The sequence below is a fragment of the Aythya ferina genome, assembly GCF_964211825.1.
Source record: "Aythya ferina genome assembly, chromosome: 1".
NCBI lineage: Eukaryota > Metazoa > Chordata > Aves > Anseriformes > Anatidae > Aythya > Aythya ferina.
This window is the reverse complement of record NC_140296.1, coordinates 94792227-94811683: the sequence shown is the minus strand read 5'-3', so window position 1 is coordinate 94811683 and position 19457 is coordinate 94792227. Positions and strand designations below refer to the sequence as shown.

At 38.8% G+C, this 19457-nt stretch overlaps 1 protein-coding gene across 2 annotated transcripts in view; it reads right to left on the bottom strand.

The window, feature by feature from the left end:
- KCNJ6 (potassium inwardly rectifying channel subfamily J member 6) overlaps window positions 1-19457 on the bottom strand; it is a 162923-nt gene that overhangs the window by 42422 nt on the left and 101044 nt on the right. For both annotated transcript variants that reach the window (XM_084528846.1, XM_084528845.1), the window contains one exon: window positions 1031-1951. In XM_084528846.1, coding sequence (XP_084384972.1) covers window positions 1031-1928 — 898 coding nt within the window. In that variant the 5' untranslated portion in view covers window positions 1929-1951. The remainder of the gene's footprint in view (window positions 1-1030; window positions 1952-19457) is intronic.

Genomic DNA, 19457 nt, shown 5'->3' with positions numbered 1-19457 from the left:
GAAAATGGCAAATCTAGATCTTCTATTTCTCTACTCAGTATTTCCTCCCCAAGCACATTATTTCTTCATTTCCTAATCACCATTCCCTTGTATTGTTTATGTTTACTCAATTCAGAGATTGATGCTGTCATTAACAGGAAAAACATCTCTGCAGCTCCTAAACTAAGTATATCAGTACTCTGACTGCAGTAGGTACAGCAGTTTGAGAGAAAGCATCCGCCTACTATTCTGGCTTTAATGCAAAGAAGAAACATTGCTAGTCCATTACTGTGAATTCCAAGCATTATTTTCTCTGCATAGACTGAGACCTGATGTTCTGCTGTATAATTGTAGTTAATGACCAAACAGCCTCTCTACAAGACTTTGGTGACATAATATGCCTTATTTATGTGTACCAGCTTTAAGTGTTCTGTACACTTCTGCAGTGTGTAGGGGGCCTCAGTGAAATACAAAATCAGACAGATCTTTTGTGAACTAAAGTGAAACAAGCCCCAAGTTACAAGTTAAAACAAAAACAAGCAAACAAACAAGCAAAAAGAGAAAGCTGAACACATTATCACTTCTGACTGGATCCAAATAAACTAGGAATTTCATGTGACAGGCAGTTATTCTGCAGTTACCCATGGGTGATTGGAAGCAGCAGGAACTATGGTACTTCCATGTTAATCATAAACAGAGCTTTGTAATGATTTTTTTTTTTTTCTAAAGCATTTTATCCCACACGGTCCTAGTGGTTGAGTTGCTCCTGCAATCGAATGACAAATAACTGGGTGACATGCTGTGAAAAATTTAGAAAATGAGAAATGTTATCCCATTTTCCAAACAGAGCAGAAACAACACTAATTTCATTAGGCAAGATGGAACAGACAATTAAACTGGGCATGCTTTTAATTTTGAAGCTAACCAGATAACTGATGCCTTTTGCAAATGTAATGACTGTAGGAGTGATTCTGTTAAAGAGAAGTAAAACCACTGGTTTTCCTTTCTAAAATTAAAGCATTTACCTTACACAAAGTATAAGAAATGTTACCTGTTGCCTCCACCATTCCTTCTAGGATTACAACAATTTCTAGCTCCTCTTTGGGCAACTGGGCTTTGGAAATCTCCCAGAAAGGACTCTGCTGGTTAATTTCATGGCTGATGATCAGTGGTGAAACCAAAAAGAGACGATCATCCCCTGTGTAATAACCTACGTTGATATCTGTCTGGTTGAGTGGTATAAATTCCCCCTCCTTTGTCTGTTTGGATTTGATCAACTTGGCTCGTATTGATGCCTCTACAATGTGTGAATTCCTAAGGTCTCCTACTCGGAACATCAGACACAGCTTTCCATCCCGCATGGAAATAACTGCATTTGTAGAAAAAACCAAGGTTTCTGCCCTCTTCTTGGGTTGGGATATTTTCACAAACATGCAGCCAACCATGAAAGCGTTGACGATAGAACCTAAAACGGACTGAACTAAAAGCAGAATAATTCCCTCGGGACACTTGTCCGTGATGACCCGGTAACCATACCCAATGGTGGTTTCTGTCTCGATTGAGAATAAAAAGGCTGAGACAAACCCATTGAGGTTGCTGACACAGGGGGTCCACGTGCTGTCCCCTATATGATCCATATCTCCTCGCATGTAGGCAATTAGCCACCAGATCATTCCAAAGAAGAGCCAAGTCACTGTGTAAACCATGACAAAAATCAATAGGTTGAACCTCCACTTCAGATCGACTAAAGTAGTGAAGATGTCAGTCAAGTAACGGTAAGTCTCTCTGACATTCCCATGGTGGACGTTGCATTTCCCATCTTTCCTAACATACCTCTGGATTTTTCTCTTGGCACATTCTTTGTTTAGATTTTTTGGCAGATCCTCTCTAGCTTGTTTGGGTAACTTTGGCTGATGAATAGTGACAGGGCTCTCTATGTCCTGCTCCATTGAGTCTTCTTCCAGTACGTTAGCTGCCATTAAAAACAAACAAACAAGAAAAAGGCAGACATTATTTTTCTTATTATTTCTCTAAGTTAACAAACAACTTATTTCTGTATTACCAACACGATATCACTATGAATAAATAAAATTATCATCCTAGTTCTTTGCTCACCTATCAGATGCAAAATGCGTAAGTCAAATGATGTCAAGCATCCTCAATTTATTGCTAAATAGAAATACTCTGAAGGAATGTGCTCTTCTGTCCTGTCTATCAGGTCCTACATCCTACAGTGTGTATATCTACACACATATTTAAATTATGCAAGATGTGTTCTAATAAATCTTTCTTCCCTTTATCCCCCTTATAGAGTAATAAATGAGCTTTTTTATGCACCAAGAAATATCTGGGAGACAGTAGATATAAATGAGGAAATGGATTTGCTTGAGGGTTTCAGTCAAGATGAGCAGAGCAAATGAGCAACTGTTGAGGTATTTTTTCTATCAATTGCATTGCTGTGGGGAAAGTATTAAATAAGTTTAAATAAAACAAAAAATCAAACAGACAACAACAACAACAACAAAACAACAACCAAACAAACCAACCAACCAAAAAAAAACCCCCAAAACAGCAACCACAAACATTTTTGTTCAGCAAGAGCTAGTGCTATTCCTGTTGAAGGAAAGATGGGCTTTAGTGTAATATATACCAAGACCAATTCAAGCACATTTCTACAGAAAATCAATGTCTCACTGATACTGAGACAGAGAACTGTGTGTCCTTCTGCCAGTAATGTAAAATGTTCAGTACTTCAGAACATGATTTTATTTGAATTCAGTATGCCTGTGGCCTTTAATTCAAGTGTACCTTTTTCTCTAATGACATGGGCCTACAGAGTGCTCCCCAGTATGTCTTACAAGAATATAAAACACAGAAACAACAGTAACTGCCTTTTTTCTTTTTGCTTCCCAGCATTTTGAGATAAATGTCTTCATTAATATATGAAGTTATGTTTATGTACAAGAAAGAAGAGTTTACTGAGAAGGAAAGTGGTCTAATCAAATGCATTTTGCTTGAAGACGAGGACCTGGTGAGGTCTTGGGTAATTGTTGTCCTTTTACTATAAAGCCTTATGCACTCTGGGGCTTGTTTCAGTGGGAATTTCTGCTCTTGTACTCTTAATTTTCTCCCTTCTGGATAGCTATTGTTCTATTGTCAGGCTGGGAAGGGAAAAGGCTCCTCCTTACTCTGCCTGGATGCCTAGCTCTGAACAAAATGACATTGATGTGATAACGTACCACTGGTTTACAGAGATGCCCTTGCTCAACAATCAGGGTGTTGACATGCATGTTGTCAGTGCACCCTGCAATAGCCACCGTTTACAGCTATATCCTCTGCTAACTTCTGAGCAGGCTCTGCAGTGGGCTGCCCAGTCCTGCTACAGGTAGTGACCCTCAAGCAGAGAGCCAGGCACAAGCATCTTGGGTTTGAGAAGTGCCTCATCTCCCTGAGCTCCTGTTGGCTCTGACCACCTTTGGCCCTTCTGGGAAATCAGTGCATAAATCCATCAAAGCTCCGTCCTGACTCTGTGGTCATGCTCCTGGCACCCCATGGGCTTGGGTGTTCCCAGTTTGCACTGTCCTGGGCAGTAGACCCAAACTCTTTCATGTGAAGGAGCTACTGGGGAAGGCCTGGACTCTTATCTAAAGAGGGGACTTGCACGTGGGGGTGCTCTTGGTGAGTCAGTGTGACTCGAATATTGTTTTGTTCTCTCACTCTTCACTGCAAGTATTATGTAGCAGGCTGTGGTGTCTCATAGTACCTGTAGCTCTTTCAAAATGTGCAGATTCATCCCTATGGAGATAGATCGCAGGCTCTTGTAAAGTTTTAGGGGTGACTGAAGCACACAGGTAAAAAAAAAAAAAAAAGCTGTAGACTGGTTGTATTTTCTCCTGGCCTGCACCAGTGACAGCTAAGCCTCTGTTCAGCCCCATAGCTTGTGTTAAAAGAGAGGCATAGAGGCTGAGAGTAGCATGGAACCTGGTAGCAATTTTGTGTTTTAGGACTGTATACTCCGTCCTGTGCCACTTGTGCAGTTTGCCACTGTGTCTTAAGATAGCATTATTTTGTCTGACTGTAGTGGCAGCACTTGAAATCATGTCCCAAACCAGTCAGTTATGGATGAACTTAACCCAGTTGGTGACAGTGTGCCTGCTTGGATTATCACTAATGCTGTATAATGTATGACGAAATAAACACAATGAAAAGGCATTAAAGGAACCTTGTGAGGCAGACTTAAGCCAAAGCCAGAAAATTTGAAGTTAGGGCTTTACACTTTATACTTAACTCTATTGTGCCTAAGGAAATTTCAGTCCACAGGAGCTATCACATCGCTGCAGTAACAGACTCCTGAAATACTCATGAACAGCCTACAAAGGCTCTGGCTTTTGAAGCTTTAATGCTATGTATGTTAGATGAGTAAAGCTGGTTTAATGTGTTCCATTATGGTTCAGGCATTGTGAATATTTTGCTTTCCCCTCCCTGTTAGAGGCTGGCATGGGCAGAGACAAGGTGCAGGTGTCACCTGTTGTCTTTGAGACTACTTGCTACTAAAGGCAAATATACACTAGACCTAAGTGTATTAAAAACCTTAACAGGCATGGGAGGTGAAACAGGTGCTTTTTATCAGTGGCATCAGGAGAAATCTGAAGGGATGTACCCATCCCAGGGATGCCTTCCAATCATATGCTGCACCCAGAATCACAGAATCACAGAATCACAGAATTTTCTAGGTTGGAAGAGACCTCAAGGTCATCGAGTCCAACCTCCAACCTAACGCTAACAGCCCTCCACTAAACCATATCCCTAAGCTCTACATCTAAACGTCTTTTGAAGACTTCCAAGGATGGTGACTCCACCACTTCCCTGGGCAGCCTGTTCCAGTGCCTCACAACCCTTTCAGTGAAGAAGTTCTTCCTAACATCTAGCCTAAAACTCCCCTGGCTCAACTTAAACCCATTCCCCCTCGTCCTGTCACCAGGCACGTGGGAGAACAGGCCAACCCCCACCTCGCTACAGCCTCCCTTGAGGTACCTAAAAAGAGCGATAAGGTCGCCCCTGAGCCTCCTCTTCTCCAGGCTGAACAAGCCCAGCTCCCTCAGCCGCTCCTCGTAGGACTTGTTCTCCAGGCCCCTCAGCAGCTTTGTCGCCCTTCTCTGCACCCGCTCAAGCACCTCGATGTCCTTCTTGTAGCGAGGGGCCCAAAACTGAACACAGTACTCGAGGTGCGGCCTCACCAGAGCTGAGTACAGGGGGACGATCACCTCCCTAGCCCTGCTGGTCACGCTGTTCCTAATACAAGCCAGGATGCCGTTGGCCTTCTTGGCCACCTGAGCACACTGCTGGCTCATATTCAGCCGACTGTCCACCATCACTCCCAGGTCCTTCTCTGCCTGGCAGCTTTCCAACCATTCCTCTCCCAGCCTGTAGCTCTGCTTGGGGTTATTGCGCCCCAGGTGCAGGACCCGGCACTTGGCCTTGTTAAACTTCATGCAGTTGACAGACCCATCTAACCTACTTTGCATAACGTGTTTATTTCTTACAGAAGTACTTCCTAGCAAAGAAGCATGTTTTATTCACACAACAAAATTTTTCTCATGCTTTCAAAATGCTCTGTGCTTATGAAACCCTTGTGCATCACAACCAGCATTACCTGCCTTTTATGGTGCATGAGATGAGTGACAAACAGAGCTAAGAGCCATGTTTTCTCAAGCAGCCATAGGTTTTGTAGCTGAAGCACGGAGCTGCTGTGCTCATAGCACACGTTGGTGGGCTGCCACTGTCACTATAAGGGGGTCTCATAAAATGTGAGAATTTTCCTTAAACTTGAGAAGTAGCACCAGAGCTGGATCCTGCCTGCATACATAAAAGGACAGCTTCTAACAACCAAACCCACTGACTTCATTTAACCTAAGTCTCTCTCAGTATATCATCTACCTAACAGTCTTGCAGTCATTATAATCTCCCTGGAGGCATTTGGCCATTTTGTAAATTCTTAAGGCTCTTTCCAGTGCTGCCATTTCTCAACTCACAGGCTGCCTCTGAGAGGAAAAATTAAGACCAATTTTTTAATTCCTTTTTTTTCTTTTTTCTTTTTCCTTATGCCTTTTTATTCTTTCACTTGACCAAATGTCTCTGCAATGAGACCCCAAAAACACCTGTATGGGGAGATTTCTAGGGCAGAACTACAGCCCATCATGGGGTGATCAGAGTTCTCATTCCAGAGTGAACCACGGGAGCAGCAGTTCCTGAAGTAAGTGATCCAAGGACTGTGCATCTCTATGTTTCCATGGAAATGCTTGATGAATAAGTTTTAATCACATGGCACGATCCCTGTTCACCAGTGAGGCTGAGGAACTGCCACATATTGAGGGAGCCTTTGCCACAAAATGCTTTGACTAATTATATTTTTACTTGATATAAACCCAATTAGCTTATGCTGTTTATTTCGTTTAATTTTCTTTTTGGTTATATAATGGCTGTCACGGTTCCAGGAACAGGGGAGTGAATAGCAGCTATCTCACTTGAGAGCTATTTTTACTCTCTCCATTTTTCTTCTTGACAAAAATATATACACATTATTAATCTGCACAGAAAAAAAAAGGGTACTTTTGAACACTTCCCCCTCTGACAGTAAACATTATGTTTGTTTGAACACCACAATGGCCAGGTGTCAATGCCATGCTAATTTAGAGTAGACTCTGTTCAAAATATTTGTTCCAGTGAGACTCTCAGGCAAATACATAAAACACGTATGAGATTTCAGTGATTTGTTTCATTTTCCAGCAAATAACAAGAAGGACTTCTCTGAATATGTCCCTGAATAGTTCACTTGTGTTTCATCATAGCAGTACATACTGGCTGTGTCTATATCACTTAATTAAATGTGCCCAGGCTTATTCTTTAACATGAAGGTTAAGTGGGGTAGTACAGCCCAAGTTTGTAATATTTCTCTCCCATTGTTTTCAGTGTAGGGTAGGCTTATTTAGTCTGCTCATTGTGAATGGTCCATGTCACAGAATCACAGAATCACAGAATCACAGAATTTCTAGGTTGGAAGAGACCTCAAGATCATCGAGTCCAACCTCTGACCTAACGCTAGCAGTCCCCACTAAACCATATCCCTAAGATATGTCCCATGCTAATACCTGAAATGCAGCAAGGAACTGTGTGTACTCAGTACACAAAAACACAGCAGGGGTTTTCCTAGGAATTTTACCATACAAGCAGTGCTCAGGAGTGTTTTATTTTCTAGTGAAAATGCAACCAGTGATAGTGTTCCAGCCTTGTCTATTCTATGACAGCCTTGGAAAGGCACAATCCAATGTTTCTAAGCACATATATTTATTTAGAGTCCGTGGAAGGACATGAATCCGGTGTCAACAACAAACTTTGAGCTGTACTTATGCTTTCATAACCTTCATGGCTGTGAACACAACATATTACTATAATTGTTAAGTGATTGTTTTATAATCAGCAATGTAACTTTTTGTATTTTGGTAGTCCTTCAGAGATCTTGTCATGATGTTGTATAAGCGCAAACCAAAAGGAGTCATGCAAAGGGCATACTTGTCTAAATTTAATGCTCATAGCTTATTTTGACTGTAGGATGTCCTACAAAATAATTAGATGTTTCAACAGAGAACATTACAAATTGTAACTGACCATTTTGCAATAGAAGCTGATATAGGCAGTTCAGTGACAGTTTCACGGCAATTGAGTAGACTAATTTTATTTCTTCTAGCATAGTTGTAAACTGTGTGCAAATTTATTAAAAAATCTCTAATGAAAAAAAAATAAAACATTTACAACCTACAGACTACTCCCATGGACTTTATCACACAGATACAAATGTTGTGCAGATGTAGTTTTCACTGTGATTTCTGTCTGCGAGTCATTCCTCACTTTTCTGATAGGACAAGTGCAAATTTTAAATTAAGCAGATGTTTGCATTGATAGGGTCCAAGCTTGCCTTTTGTGAATAGTAATCAGTATTCACCTCTCATTTGCTGTGACCACAAGATTTCCTGATGCTGAGCTCACCTATGGAATATTTGACAGTACCAGGTGGATATTACTGTTCCCTACTGTCTCTGGAAGACCATTAGTCTTTGGTATCAAGAGAAGTCATACATAGTATTGTACACTACAAGAGATTTTCCACTATGTTCAATACTCTGGTCTAAGCCTAGGTCTTTTTGTTTCTTTTCTTGCATGTAATGTAAGGAGAAGTCAGACAGAGGAAGCAGACAGGGAGCTTTTGAAATATTTTGCCTGATCCCTCATTTGTTTTAGTCACCATTTAAGAGCTTTGTAGAATCTCAGTCTGATGACCATCGAGGGCACAAGAACAGGTATTCTTGGAATAGAGGGGGATTTGCTTGTTTGATGAACTCAGCCTGTAAACCTCTCAGTGAAAGCAGATAATCTGTACTGTGTGACATTGTATCACCATGTGGTATGAGGACAGAAAACCTTATTTACAGAAAAAAAAAAAGAAAAAAAAAAAGGAGCCTTTTGTAATCAGCTAACAATTGTAAGCAGTCATTATCAAAAATGCAGATTTTCCTCTGAAAAAGAAAGAAAGAAATTAGGATCTGGTCCTGTGCTGTAGAAATCAATGAAAGATTGCCTATTCACTCAACTGGGAACGTTGTCTATTTCTCATTTTAAAATGTTGAACTATTCAATAAACACTGACTTGTCAAATTTCTTCAAGTGCCAAATTACTTATTTGCACCCATAGAATCATAAATATAAATTCAGAGAGAGCATGAGTATGATTTAAATTTATTTCAGCTGCATTTTTCACTAGAAAATAAATGCAAATTGAAGTATATTTATGATTAGAAAAGTGGCTGTAAAGATGACACCTTGTTTTTTCATGTTACCTGCTTCATTATTGCCTTCTAATCCAACTCAATAGAAATAAATTTCTACTATTTTCATTTCTTTTAAGCCTGCAGAGTTGCAAAAAAAAAAAAAAAAAAAAAAAAAAAATCAGTCTGAGTAACACTGTGCCTCTCCATGGTATGAACATTTTCACGAATTTCTAATTCTTGACCTTTTTATTATGGAGGATGAAAAATGATGCTGATAGGTGAATTTATAAAACATGATTCCATTTTTGGTAATCATTTGACCTTATAGTTTTTATATTGGTTTCTAACCAATTTTGACACAAAATTTACCACTAAAGGCTCCAGAATGCTGTTTTTACATCTGCTTTGCTACATGTAGCTTCATTTAAAGCACAGGCAAGCCAGACATCCTGGGCTGCGTTATGCGTGTGGTTAAGTATAAAAAGGCTGTAGATTCTGAACCTGCAAAGATGTTTGGAGACAGTAAATTTTCAACATCATTTGCCTTTCTTTAAGCTAGGAACCTCAAACTGGATTACAAAACTTGTTTACTACCTGAATTCTGAGTGCTTGGAGTCAATGTTAATTCAGACTTATCTCTTGTGCAAATGCCTGGCATTAAAAATAGATTTATAGTATAAGGAGAGTTTGCTGCTCCTTATTCTTCTAGAAGAAAATCCTGTTTGTCTTTGCTCTTGTCTGATTAGTCTGGTTAAACATAATTTTTATAAGACTTTTGACTTCCAGAAAATCTCAAGCTGGAGTTCTGGACTATGTGAGGTTTTCCCTAAAACTGTGTGTGGATTTACACGTTACCTACTGTTTTTGACTTCAGCATATAGGCTAGTCATTGACCCACTTACACATGTAGTGACTGGAGCCAATCCAGGGTGTTTCCTGGGGGCCCAGTTCAGTGCAGTCTATGTGCCATTATTTTGAGCAGACTCAGCATATCTATGGGTTACTGATGATATCACACGTGCAGTATGGCTTATGCTATGCTCTTTTTTATGAAATTCCCCTGGACAGTGCAAGTCATCTTTGTCATTAACTATATGTTCAACTTAAAACTCCTTCTACTCCTGTGTAGCAGATGGTCTATCATCTTTATCTCATGCTCACTTCCTTTGGCTACCCTTCCCACTTGTGTACCAATGGTAAAGTAGACACTGGAAACCTACAAGGAAGGCAAAATCAAGATAGCTGCTCATGATAAGTGTGCAAGGCTGGCATTAAAATCAGAGACTCTGGCATGCCACATATTCATAGCAACATACAAAGAAGTCAGAGGACTACACTTTTGAAAAAAATCAGACCTCAGTCTTTCTTGCTATAGTGTTCTTGTCCTAGCCAATGAAGACAATGGGAAACATAGAAAGAAAGCATCTGTGCACTTGGAAAATGCATATGATCACCACATCTGCTGCAAGCAGTGGAGCAAGGTCAGTGGCAGAGAGAATGCAGGTGTCCCTAAATCATGCCACTGGGCAACAGGAGAGCTTGTCTCATTTCTACTGTTTGCATGTGGTAAAGCTACTGACAGCTGTTGTAGTAGAGATAATAGGGATAATTAATGATTCACAGTGCTGACAGGCCTTAATAGCTGCAAAAGCTGGCCACTTGTTTCCCTTCTGATGCCTCTGCTTCAGATGTATATGTCCCAGAATTTCAGTAAAGTGTTATTGTCTGTTGTGCCCCTGGAAGAGTTTCTTTTTACTAAACTATAGCTATATCAGCTAGTTACTATCACGTATGCCAATGCCAAAATTTTTACTTGTAAGTTGTGGTAGTTCTTCAGACATTTACTGAGAACTCACAATTTCATTTCTGTGACTTGTATGAAGAAAAGGAGAAAGAATGAAGGAAGTACATTGACCTGAATGTTAGTTTAAAACTTTGTGTTTAAAAAAAAAAAACTTTGTGTTTTAAAAAAAATCATAGAACATTTTGGGTCAGAATGCACCTCTAAATGTTTCTTGGCCAACCCCATGCTCTAGACTGGACATCTTCAAAGTTGGATGATGGTATTCAGGGTCAAGGATAGGAGTTTCCAAAGCCTTTCTGGGCCCTGTTCCAGTGCTGTATCCTTCACACTGGAAACATTTTTTTGTATCCTTTTGTAGTTCCCCTTGCTGTAACCTGTGCAAATTGATCCTTGTTTTTCCTGATGCACTTCTGAAAAGTCTGGCTTCATCTTGTCTATAGCATCTTACCTATCTCATCTTATCTATTCATCTTATCTATAGCATCTCTTTTGCATCTTAGCTGTTGATTTTTTTTTTTTAGCTTCCAAGGAATTTCTGTGAGGTCTGCATATATTTTCCTTACTGAGTTCATTGAAAAAGAAAGTTCTCAAGTTTTTGATTAGAGATTGGGAAGATTAGTCCCTTCTCATGATTTTTTTTCCATATTTTTTTTTCACAACTTAAAATTCTAGAGACAAAAATTAACTGATCAGCTGGATATTTTGTATAGATAATTGACACATCTAATTCTGCAACTGTAATGTCACTGACATCTGTGGAGTTCTCCTGGTTATTTCTGGAAGCTGAAGTGTGAATAGGAGCTTGGCTGGCCTGTCCAGTGCCGAATATGCGTATTGCTAAATATTAGCCTGCTGCCCATATTGGCTTCAGGCCATGCCAATAGTACTCTGAGACAATACATGGGAGTGGTTTGGGATTTGATAGTATGTGCCAGGTACTGTTCCCATTAGATAGCACAAATGAGAATGCATCACATTTGGCTTCTTTCACTCTCATTGTCTCATTGAACTCTATCCAAGCAGGCTTTGCTGCCTCAAGCATCTCCACAGACCCTCATGCCATCATCTGCCTCAAGCAACATATAACCTTGGTGTGCAACACAGACTTCAGGACCAAGTGCCCTGCAGCATGATATGGGTGGTCCATACCCCTCCCTTGCTTGCAAGGCTGCAGAACGATTCCTGACCTTCTTTTGTTTAGCATAGTAGATGAGGGATCTGGAGTCTATTCTAGTATGTTAAATGTTTAGAAATGAGGGCAGGCAGCTGTTGTACTAGTCAAAGTTTATTTGCTCAGTTAAGTCACTATGGTGGAGATAAATAGACCCTTGCAGAAGGAATTGCAACCAACAGTTTTTGCACTTTCCTGTTGATAGGAGAAGCCAGAAGTTTTCTCTCCCAACTCTATCGGAGACAGTTTTTTTTTTTTTTTTTTTTACTTGAATCCTAATCCTTGGGACAGCCATATACATTTTTTTTTTTTCTTTTTTTTCTTCTGCATTGCTGAAAGACCTTGAGACAGCTCTGTTCCTGAATATGCATACAGCTTCTTCAGCAGGTGTTGGAACAATATTGACTGCTGCACAGACATACCCTGACAGCTCTCTTTTCTTTGATCAATGAACTATCATAAGTATAAGGCATAGGAAGAATGGAGAAGAGTATTTTTGTCAGAAAGGAAGAAGCATATTCCATCAGTATGCTGCAGTAGTCCACTGAAGTCAGTAACTTACGCAATGAAGTAAGCTTGCAGACCAAGTGCAGGAATTTATAGTACTTTCCTCAGAAAGGAGCAGAAGATACTATATTATTGATCCAGATCTTGAATTTGATCAGCTTAGGTTTAGAGGATCAGAAACGAAATTGAGTGTTTAACTTTCCTCTGTAAAACATCACCTACAGTGAGTAAACTTTCCCTAGGTCAAGACAACCTTCTGCTGGGGAGACAACATGGTGTTGGTGCTGTGAGTAGTGTGTGTGTGTGCTGTGATACAAAGTAGATTGATTGCTATTTTACAGCTGATTTTGCCTACCAGCAGCTTTCCAGAGAAGCAAGGCTTTGGGAGAACAGTGAGAAAGCCATTAGTGAAGATGAGATGTTTGTGTTAGAAATAACTGTCACTTGCTATGTCTGCTTTTCCAAGAAATACAGACTGCAGAGAACAGAGTGACTTTGAAGTACGGATAACCAATCCCCTCCCCTGGTCCCCCAGTTCTCAAAATAAGAAAGAAAAAATGTTACAAACGCCCCTTTTAAAATTACGTTCTCTTCTTCCCCTCAGTTTACATCCAGCTATACCCCAAACAGGCTGCCCCAAGGTCACAGACATTGCCTAAGTGTATTGGTTTTCCTTCTGCTATTACTGTCAGATGAAGTTACAGAAAGTATTGGAAAGACTGGGAAAAGTGAAACAGTCAAGAACTTATTTTGCTTTTTATCTGGTAATGGAGATTTCTTTCATTATAACTTCTTTGCAAGTCAAGGGAAGATTTCAGTGGCTTCTGCTTCTAGGCAACGTGCTTCAGAGGAGCAAAATATTCCTCCCTTACAAAAGTCAGACAAGATTTTAATTTAACTTTATAGCACACTTGAAAAAAAATACTAAGATTATTCTCATAGGAAATAGGGAAACAAGGTTTTTGTGACTGCTGCTGTCTCTCATGGTGGTTACTTGGTTTATGTATGAAGCTTGTCTGTTGGATAAGATGACATTGTTTGGTATAACAGTATAACTTATAACCACAAACTCTTCCATACAAACACTGCTGCACAAAAACTATCATGGGGGCCTGCCATTTATCCCTCTTACAATCACTCAATCTATCTTAACAGATGCCATGTTCTTTCCATTTTATTTGTTGTGGTTTATACCAGGGCTCTGGCTGTTTTCTGTAAGCTAAATAATGCAACCATCGGTGGCTTCATCCACTTTCTCTGCCAAAAGAAGTTGCAGTGAAATACAAATACCAAGTTTCTTGCTACTGACTTCCCATTTCTACTTTGTGCAGTTTATAGACTGCAGAGAAAAAAAAATGAAAAGAGAGAAATAAAGATGGAAGTGACATTTAAAAAGACTTTTAGGAAAAGAAATTAAAGAAAAAAAATCATAATTTGAGCTGGATCAATGTTTTGTTTCAGGTTGTGGCATTTTGATAACCTGGAAACAGTATGTGCAGAATAGTACATTAACTATATTTCCTAAGGAAATGATCCTTATCAATCACCTCTGTTTGGCCTCCTCCCAGTCACTTTTGAAATTTTAGCTAATATTTAAGTTTTTAGATCTCCTATAGATCTTCAGTTAGATTCTGAAAGGTAAGTATAGCAAAATTTGAAAGTATGTGGAGGTCTCAAAAATATTAAATTCCTAACAGTGTCATGAAAACAGACTGAGTTAACTTCACTATCAGATGCCAAAGAATTTGTATAAGAGGGAGGTACAATAAATGGTGCTCCTAAAACTACCCTTTTACAGTCATATATATTTTTCACAGATAGCTATTTACCACAATCTCCCTATGAAGCATCTTCAAAAACATTGCTCCCACTCTGCGTGGAGCCAGAAGGGATGTATGCTTTTGTTTTCAGACAGTGTAGGCATAGCCTGGATCTGACTGATGCCCATTTTTGATAGAAGGACTTTCCATGTTCAGTGACAGATTTGTTTAGATCAGAGTCCATGGCTTTGTCTCCAAAGAAAATTGTAGTGCAAGAAAATAAACCTGACTCAGCTCATGCTTTTTTTTTTTTTTTAAATTATTATTATTGTTATTGTTATTATTATTATTTAAGTCATTTAGTTGAAGCAGAACAAAAGATTGAATGAACATATATTTAATTTCAGTCGAAACTTTTTCTTACCTTTGTTTATTTTGAAAGAAATCCACATACACTAGCTGCAATGTGTGCAATGTGAAACAGCTGTACAGGATATTTTACTCTCATCTACATATGAATTTGTTAAAAACATATTCAGGCAACTACAATCTCAGGTCCAACATGACTGAAAATATAAACCAAAAACACAGAAAAATGTTTCCATGTCAACAAATGGCAACTCTTTATGTTGAAATAAACAATTCAGTGGTGTCTAAACTACCATTTACTATGTTATTTCATTTAAGCTACATAATAAAGTACAAAGGTCTATAAACTTGTTTGAAAAGAACGAATCAAAGGAGTTGCTTTAAAATTGCTATAACTGCTGTATTTTTTTATTATAGTGAAGTAGGTAACAAAAAGGAACTGTAAGCACCAAAATATTTTATAAGATTAATTCAATTTAACCAACAGGAATTTCCAAAATATTTTGTGAAGGAAAAAACATCTAATTTCAGAATTTCAAAAATGTGATATTTTGTTTGTGAAATTAATACTTAAGTCTAAGAGCATTTTAGCAACAGTTTTAGGATTCAGATTTTCACTTCTTTTTCACAGTAACTTTTTACCTAGCTTTAGGCAACAAATAAGGTTGTTAAGAAGGATTAAATAAATAAACTCTAAATGGAGGAATTATATGGAAGATTTTGTAATGCCTGTTTTGGTCTGGGTAAAGGTTTTCTTTTTGTTTTTGTTTCTTTTTTCCCCTTTCCATTTTGTTAAAAAATATTTAAAAGCCTTTTTGTTATGTTCTTATTTTTTCATATTTATTTATTTATTTATTTATTTTCCAGTCTGACTGAAATCTATTAATCATTCACCAAGGTTGCTTCCATGTTATGACTCTCTAAAAGTAATGTACTTTGAGGGTAACTTGAACCTTACTGAACAAAAAGAAAGATTTGACAGTGCTGGGTTCTCCTGTTATCCCAGCTGGCTTGAGCACAACATGCAGTTTTTGCAAATCCGTTAAGGAGTCTTAATGGCATTTGATTCTGGATGGCTGAATTTATAGTTTAATACAAAAATAAAATCCTTGTGTAGATTTAAATTTTCTTTCCACAGAATGTATGGGTCTTTCCAGAATAGACTGAACTGGTATTATATTTTTTAAATAATGGACATTTTGGATGGTACATTAGCCTTCAGCTAGCAAAGCCCATCTATCTTTATTGAAGCTAGTGAAGCTCAGCATGAGCACAAATAATTCAAAGCTTTAATAGCTTTGAGATGTCTTGAGAGAAAAGAGTTGTTCTGCTTTTCATATATCCCCCAATTTGTATAGGGAAAAAATTTGCCTATGAAATGTATGAGCTTTCTTTCAGGGATTTGCTCATAGACATCAGAAATACAGGTTGCTCTTGTTAGAACTACTACATGAAGCTATATGCTGGGATAAAATGTGAATTCTGTGTCTTTTCTAGTCAGGTACATGTAGTCAGACTCACTTAGAGAAATAGTTGTTAAAGAAGCTGACCTTTTTAAAAGAAAAAAGCTTCTGTGCAGTAAATAAAAGTATTGAGCCCATGGAAGAGAGCTTTTGATTAATGAATAGGCTGGTAACAAGAACACACTTCTTGTGCATCCAAAAGCAAAATTAAATGGAAAACCGATGGTAAAAATAGAGCTTGGCTGCTTCAGATCTGCTTTCTGTGCATGAAATGACTGGCACATTTGCAAACAAATTAGCTTGTGTGTTGGATAGGTTTCTGTTTTGCTTCTGTTTAAAACTAACTCAAAGCCCATTTGTGAGCCTGAGGCCAGCCACAGAAGGGTAATGCTTTGCCAGGAATGATGCAGGGGTTCAGCTGCCCACTGTGGTGCCTGAGTCCCCCAGCAGCTCAAGTGCAATGGGAGCTCACCTGGCTGATCTAAAGGGTGTGGCTGATGGCTTTGTAGGTGGCTAGGCTTTCTCAACAGGGAGAGCAGCTATAAGAGAGGACTTATAGTCAGGAAACATAAAAGTGCACATGGATTCATTTTTAATGAAAAAATAATAATAAAAAAACCTTTAAAGACCTTTCCCAGAGGTCTGATTTTGCTTTCCCAGTATGTGTGCTGATGTGGGAACATCAGTGAACATGAGTGTATTGGAAAGGAACGAGGATCCTGGGATGTCAGAGATGTGGGGGGAAAGTTGACAGGCAGAATGAAATGTCTGGGCACTGTCATGGGTATGTAAGGGATGTTGTCTCTGAGAGCACTAACAGAGGGGTTAGGGTTGCAGTGGGAGTTTTTGGGGAATGGACCACTAGGCTTATGTGTTCTTTCTATCCTGGCGTGGTAGGGCACTTCTATTCTTCCAACTCTATAATGTATATGTTTCTCTTTCTGAAGTCATTGACAAAGCTCTGAGGTTAATGAGTGGTTCATAAGATGTGGACATATGCTAAGAAAGATATTTTGTTTCTATTCTGATCGGATGATTTTCCTGCTCATGTAAATACCATGATGAGTTGACATTAGAGGTGATTGGACCTTACTTCATTGCTACAAAATGATTTCTGAGTTCAAATACAGAGACTTATTTTTTTCCTAGCCTTGCTAGTTTCCAAGGAGATCTCACCATGTAGATTGTCTACAAAGGTGGTAATTAGCCAGCAGCGAGCAAGATGGACACAGAGAACTTCTTGGCAAAAATCAAAATTTCAAAGCAATTCTTTCTTTCAATGGGTAGTATGCAGAAGCAATCTGATCAGTTCTTTTCAGACTTTGAAAATATATCCTCATTTGCCTTCACAGTATGATTTTTGTACACAACTGTCTTTCAGATTGGTGACTGCACTGGAAAAAGGAAACTACACAGATTGATTTGGATAGGATATTTTTTGCAATATTTGGAAATACAAAATAGGATCTGATGAATTAGTCTGCCTCCCTATAAATAAAAATACTTTGGATTTATAACTGAATGCTCTGAAAAGTCATAGGGCAGGGAGGAGTAAAGGCAGGTGCCATTCATAAAACATTTCTCTTTTTTATTTTATTTTTTTAATGTTAAACATGCATGGCCATTATATGGGGTGAGATTTGGATTTGCCTTTGAGTGAAGTAGAGACAGAATTTGAACTTGGGCTGTTTGCTTTTTTTTTTTTTTTGACTGGTTCTTACAACAGGTGTTGGGAGTGAGGAAGGGTGAAGGAGGGCTAAGAAAGGTATTAGCTTTTCCTAACTCTCTTGGGAATGCCACCCACATTTCCTTATTAATCTAACCTACAAGTATAGTACAGGTTCTATACATGATGGCCATACTTTCCACCTTGGGAAAAAACATTAAAAAAATATGTAGTTGAAAAATATTTAGCGAGTTTGACCCATACAAACAGATTTTAAGCTAGAATGCTTAAAACATAATTTGTCCTGTAAATAAGCTATTTGCCATAAAAATATCTTATAGCATATGTCTTGATGTGATTTTCAGGCACATCTAAGGTGATGCTTAAAGAAAGGCTTTAGAAGCAAAGTTCTTTGAAATATTAATTATGGAAAGGTCAGTCTGGCTGAGAGTTAGCATTAGCCAGACATAATGTGTGGGTAGAAGAGTGAAAAATCTACCAGTTTACTCTGACCATTTTATCATTATTAGTATAATTTTTTAAGGATTGGATTAAGATTTTGAGCTTGTCTCTGACTTTCACACCTCCCATATATCCTGATATGGACCTTATTTGTGTTAGCAAATGTATATTTATTTCCATCTACACAGAATATGTGGGAGTCATGTGAAATGAATAATGAGGACCTGAGATACGTAGAATACAAAGCAATGTATTCAGGAAGAGTGGGGGAGACACATAGGAACCTCTTCCTTATCTATATACAAACATTTATTTTTATTTTTTTTATCAGATACTGAGCTCTGAAATGGTGAGTAAACCCTTTATTTTGGGGCTGTTACTCCTTGCGCAGTTTATACAGTTGGTACTTGGTTCTGAAAGGCCAGTGCATGAAGCTGCATTGGAAACATTGTTTTTATTTTTTTTTTCTGATGCTTCTCCAAGCAGGCAACAGGGAGCAGCAGCAGAGCAAACATTTCCTTCTGCCTGATGTTTGTGGCTGTCAGCAGACTTGAGACAGTCCCCACTTTACTGCTTTCCTCTGAAAGCCAAGAGAGCAGTGAGTTTGTAAACCAGCACTCCCAGAGACTCTGGAATGATCAGAAGCTCTAAAGGAAGATGGAAAAAGCACTCCTTTCCCCAGCCACAGCTGGCCTCTCTTGGTGGACAGGATCTGAGGGAGCAGGTAGGGTTTACCTGCTAACAAAAACTGGGCAGGAGGCCTAGATAAGAGTGTTATAATAACGCAATACAACAGAGATAATCTCATTCACAGACCTTCAGAAAGAGCAAGCAGATGCGTAATGATGCACACTGGGTGTGACTTGTGCAGGTACCAAGGAAGATGCAGCCCCTTTTCCCTGTTAATCTCTAGGTTGAGCTCTGAGCTGCAGAAGGAGCCAATGCCCTGAACTGCTGCAGGACTGTCCCTAGCATGCAACATGACAAGCACTACACCTTAACCATGATAAAGTATTTATTACCTCTGTCTTCTATAGAGCAAGCTCTACTAGCAACATCTGGCAAGCCATTAATAACAGCTGACTGTGATAAATGTCTGTTAGTTACAACTGATTTCAGCATTTCATGGCTGACCTGAGTGTAGGCAATAAAAGTGTAATACTGTTCACATGCAAATTAACTGCAAGTTGCTACTGCAGGGATGCTGTGGCTAAATGGGCAACATTTTGGTTTTCATCTGTGATCTGTTTTAACAAACCAATTGACTTGCTTGCTTTCACCTCCCCTCTCTTGCAATTACCTTTATTATTTGTTTTTATACTTAACTTTATTGTATGGCTTGTCTCTTTAAAGCCACCCTATCAAATTGATAAAGAACATTGATTCCTCTCTCATCCTGTCTGTCCTCTTAGTACTGTTTAACATAATGTACTGATGTTATGGGGATAGGCAAA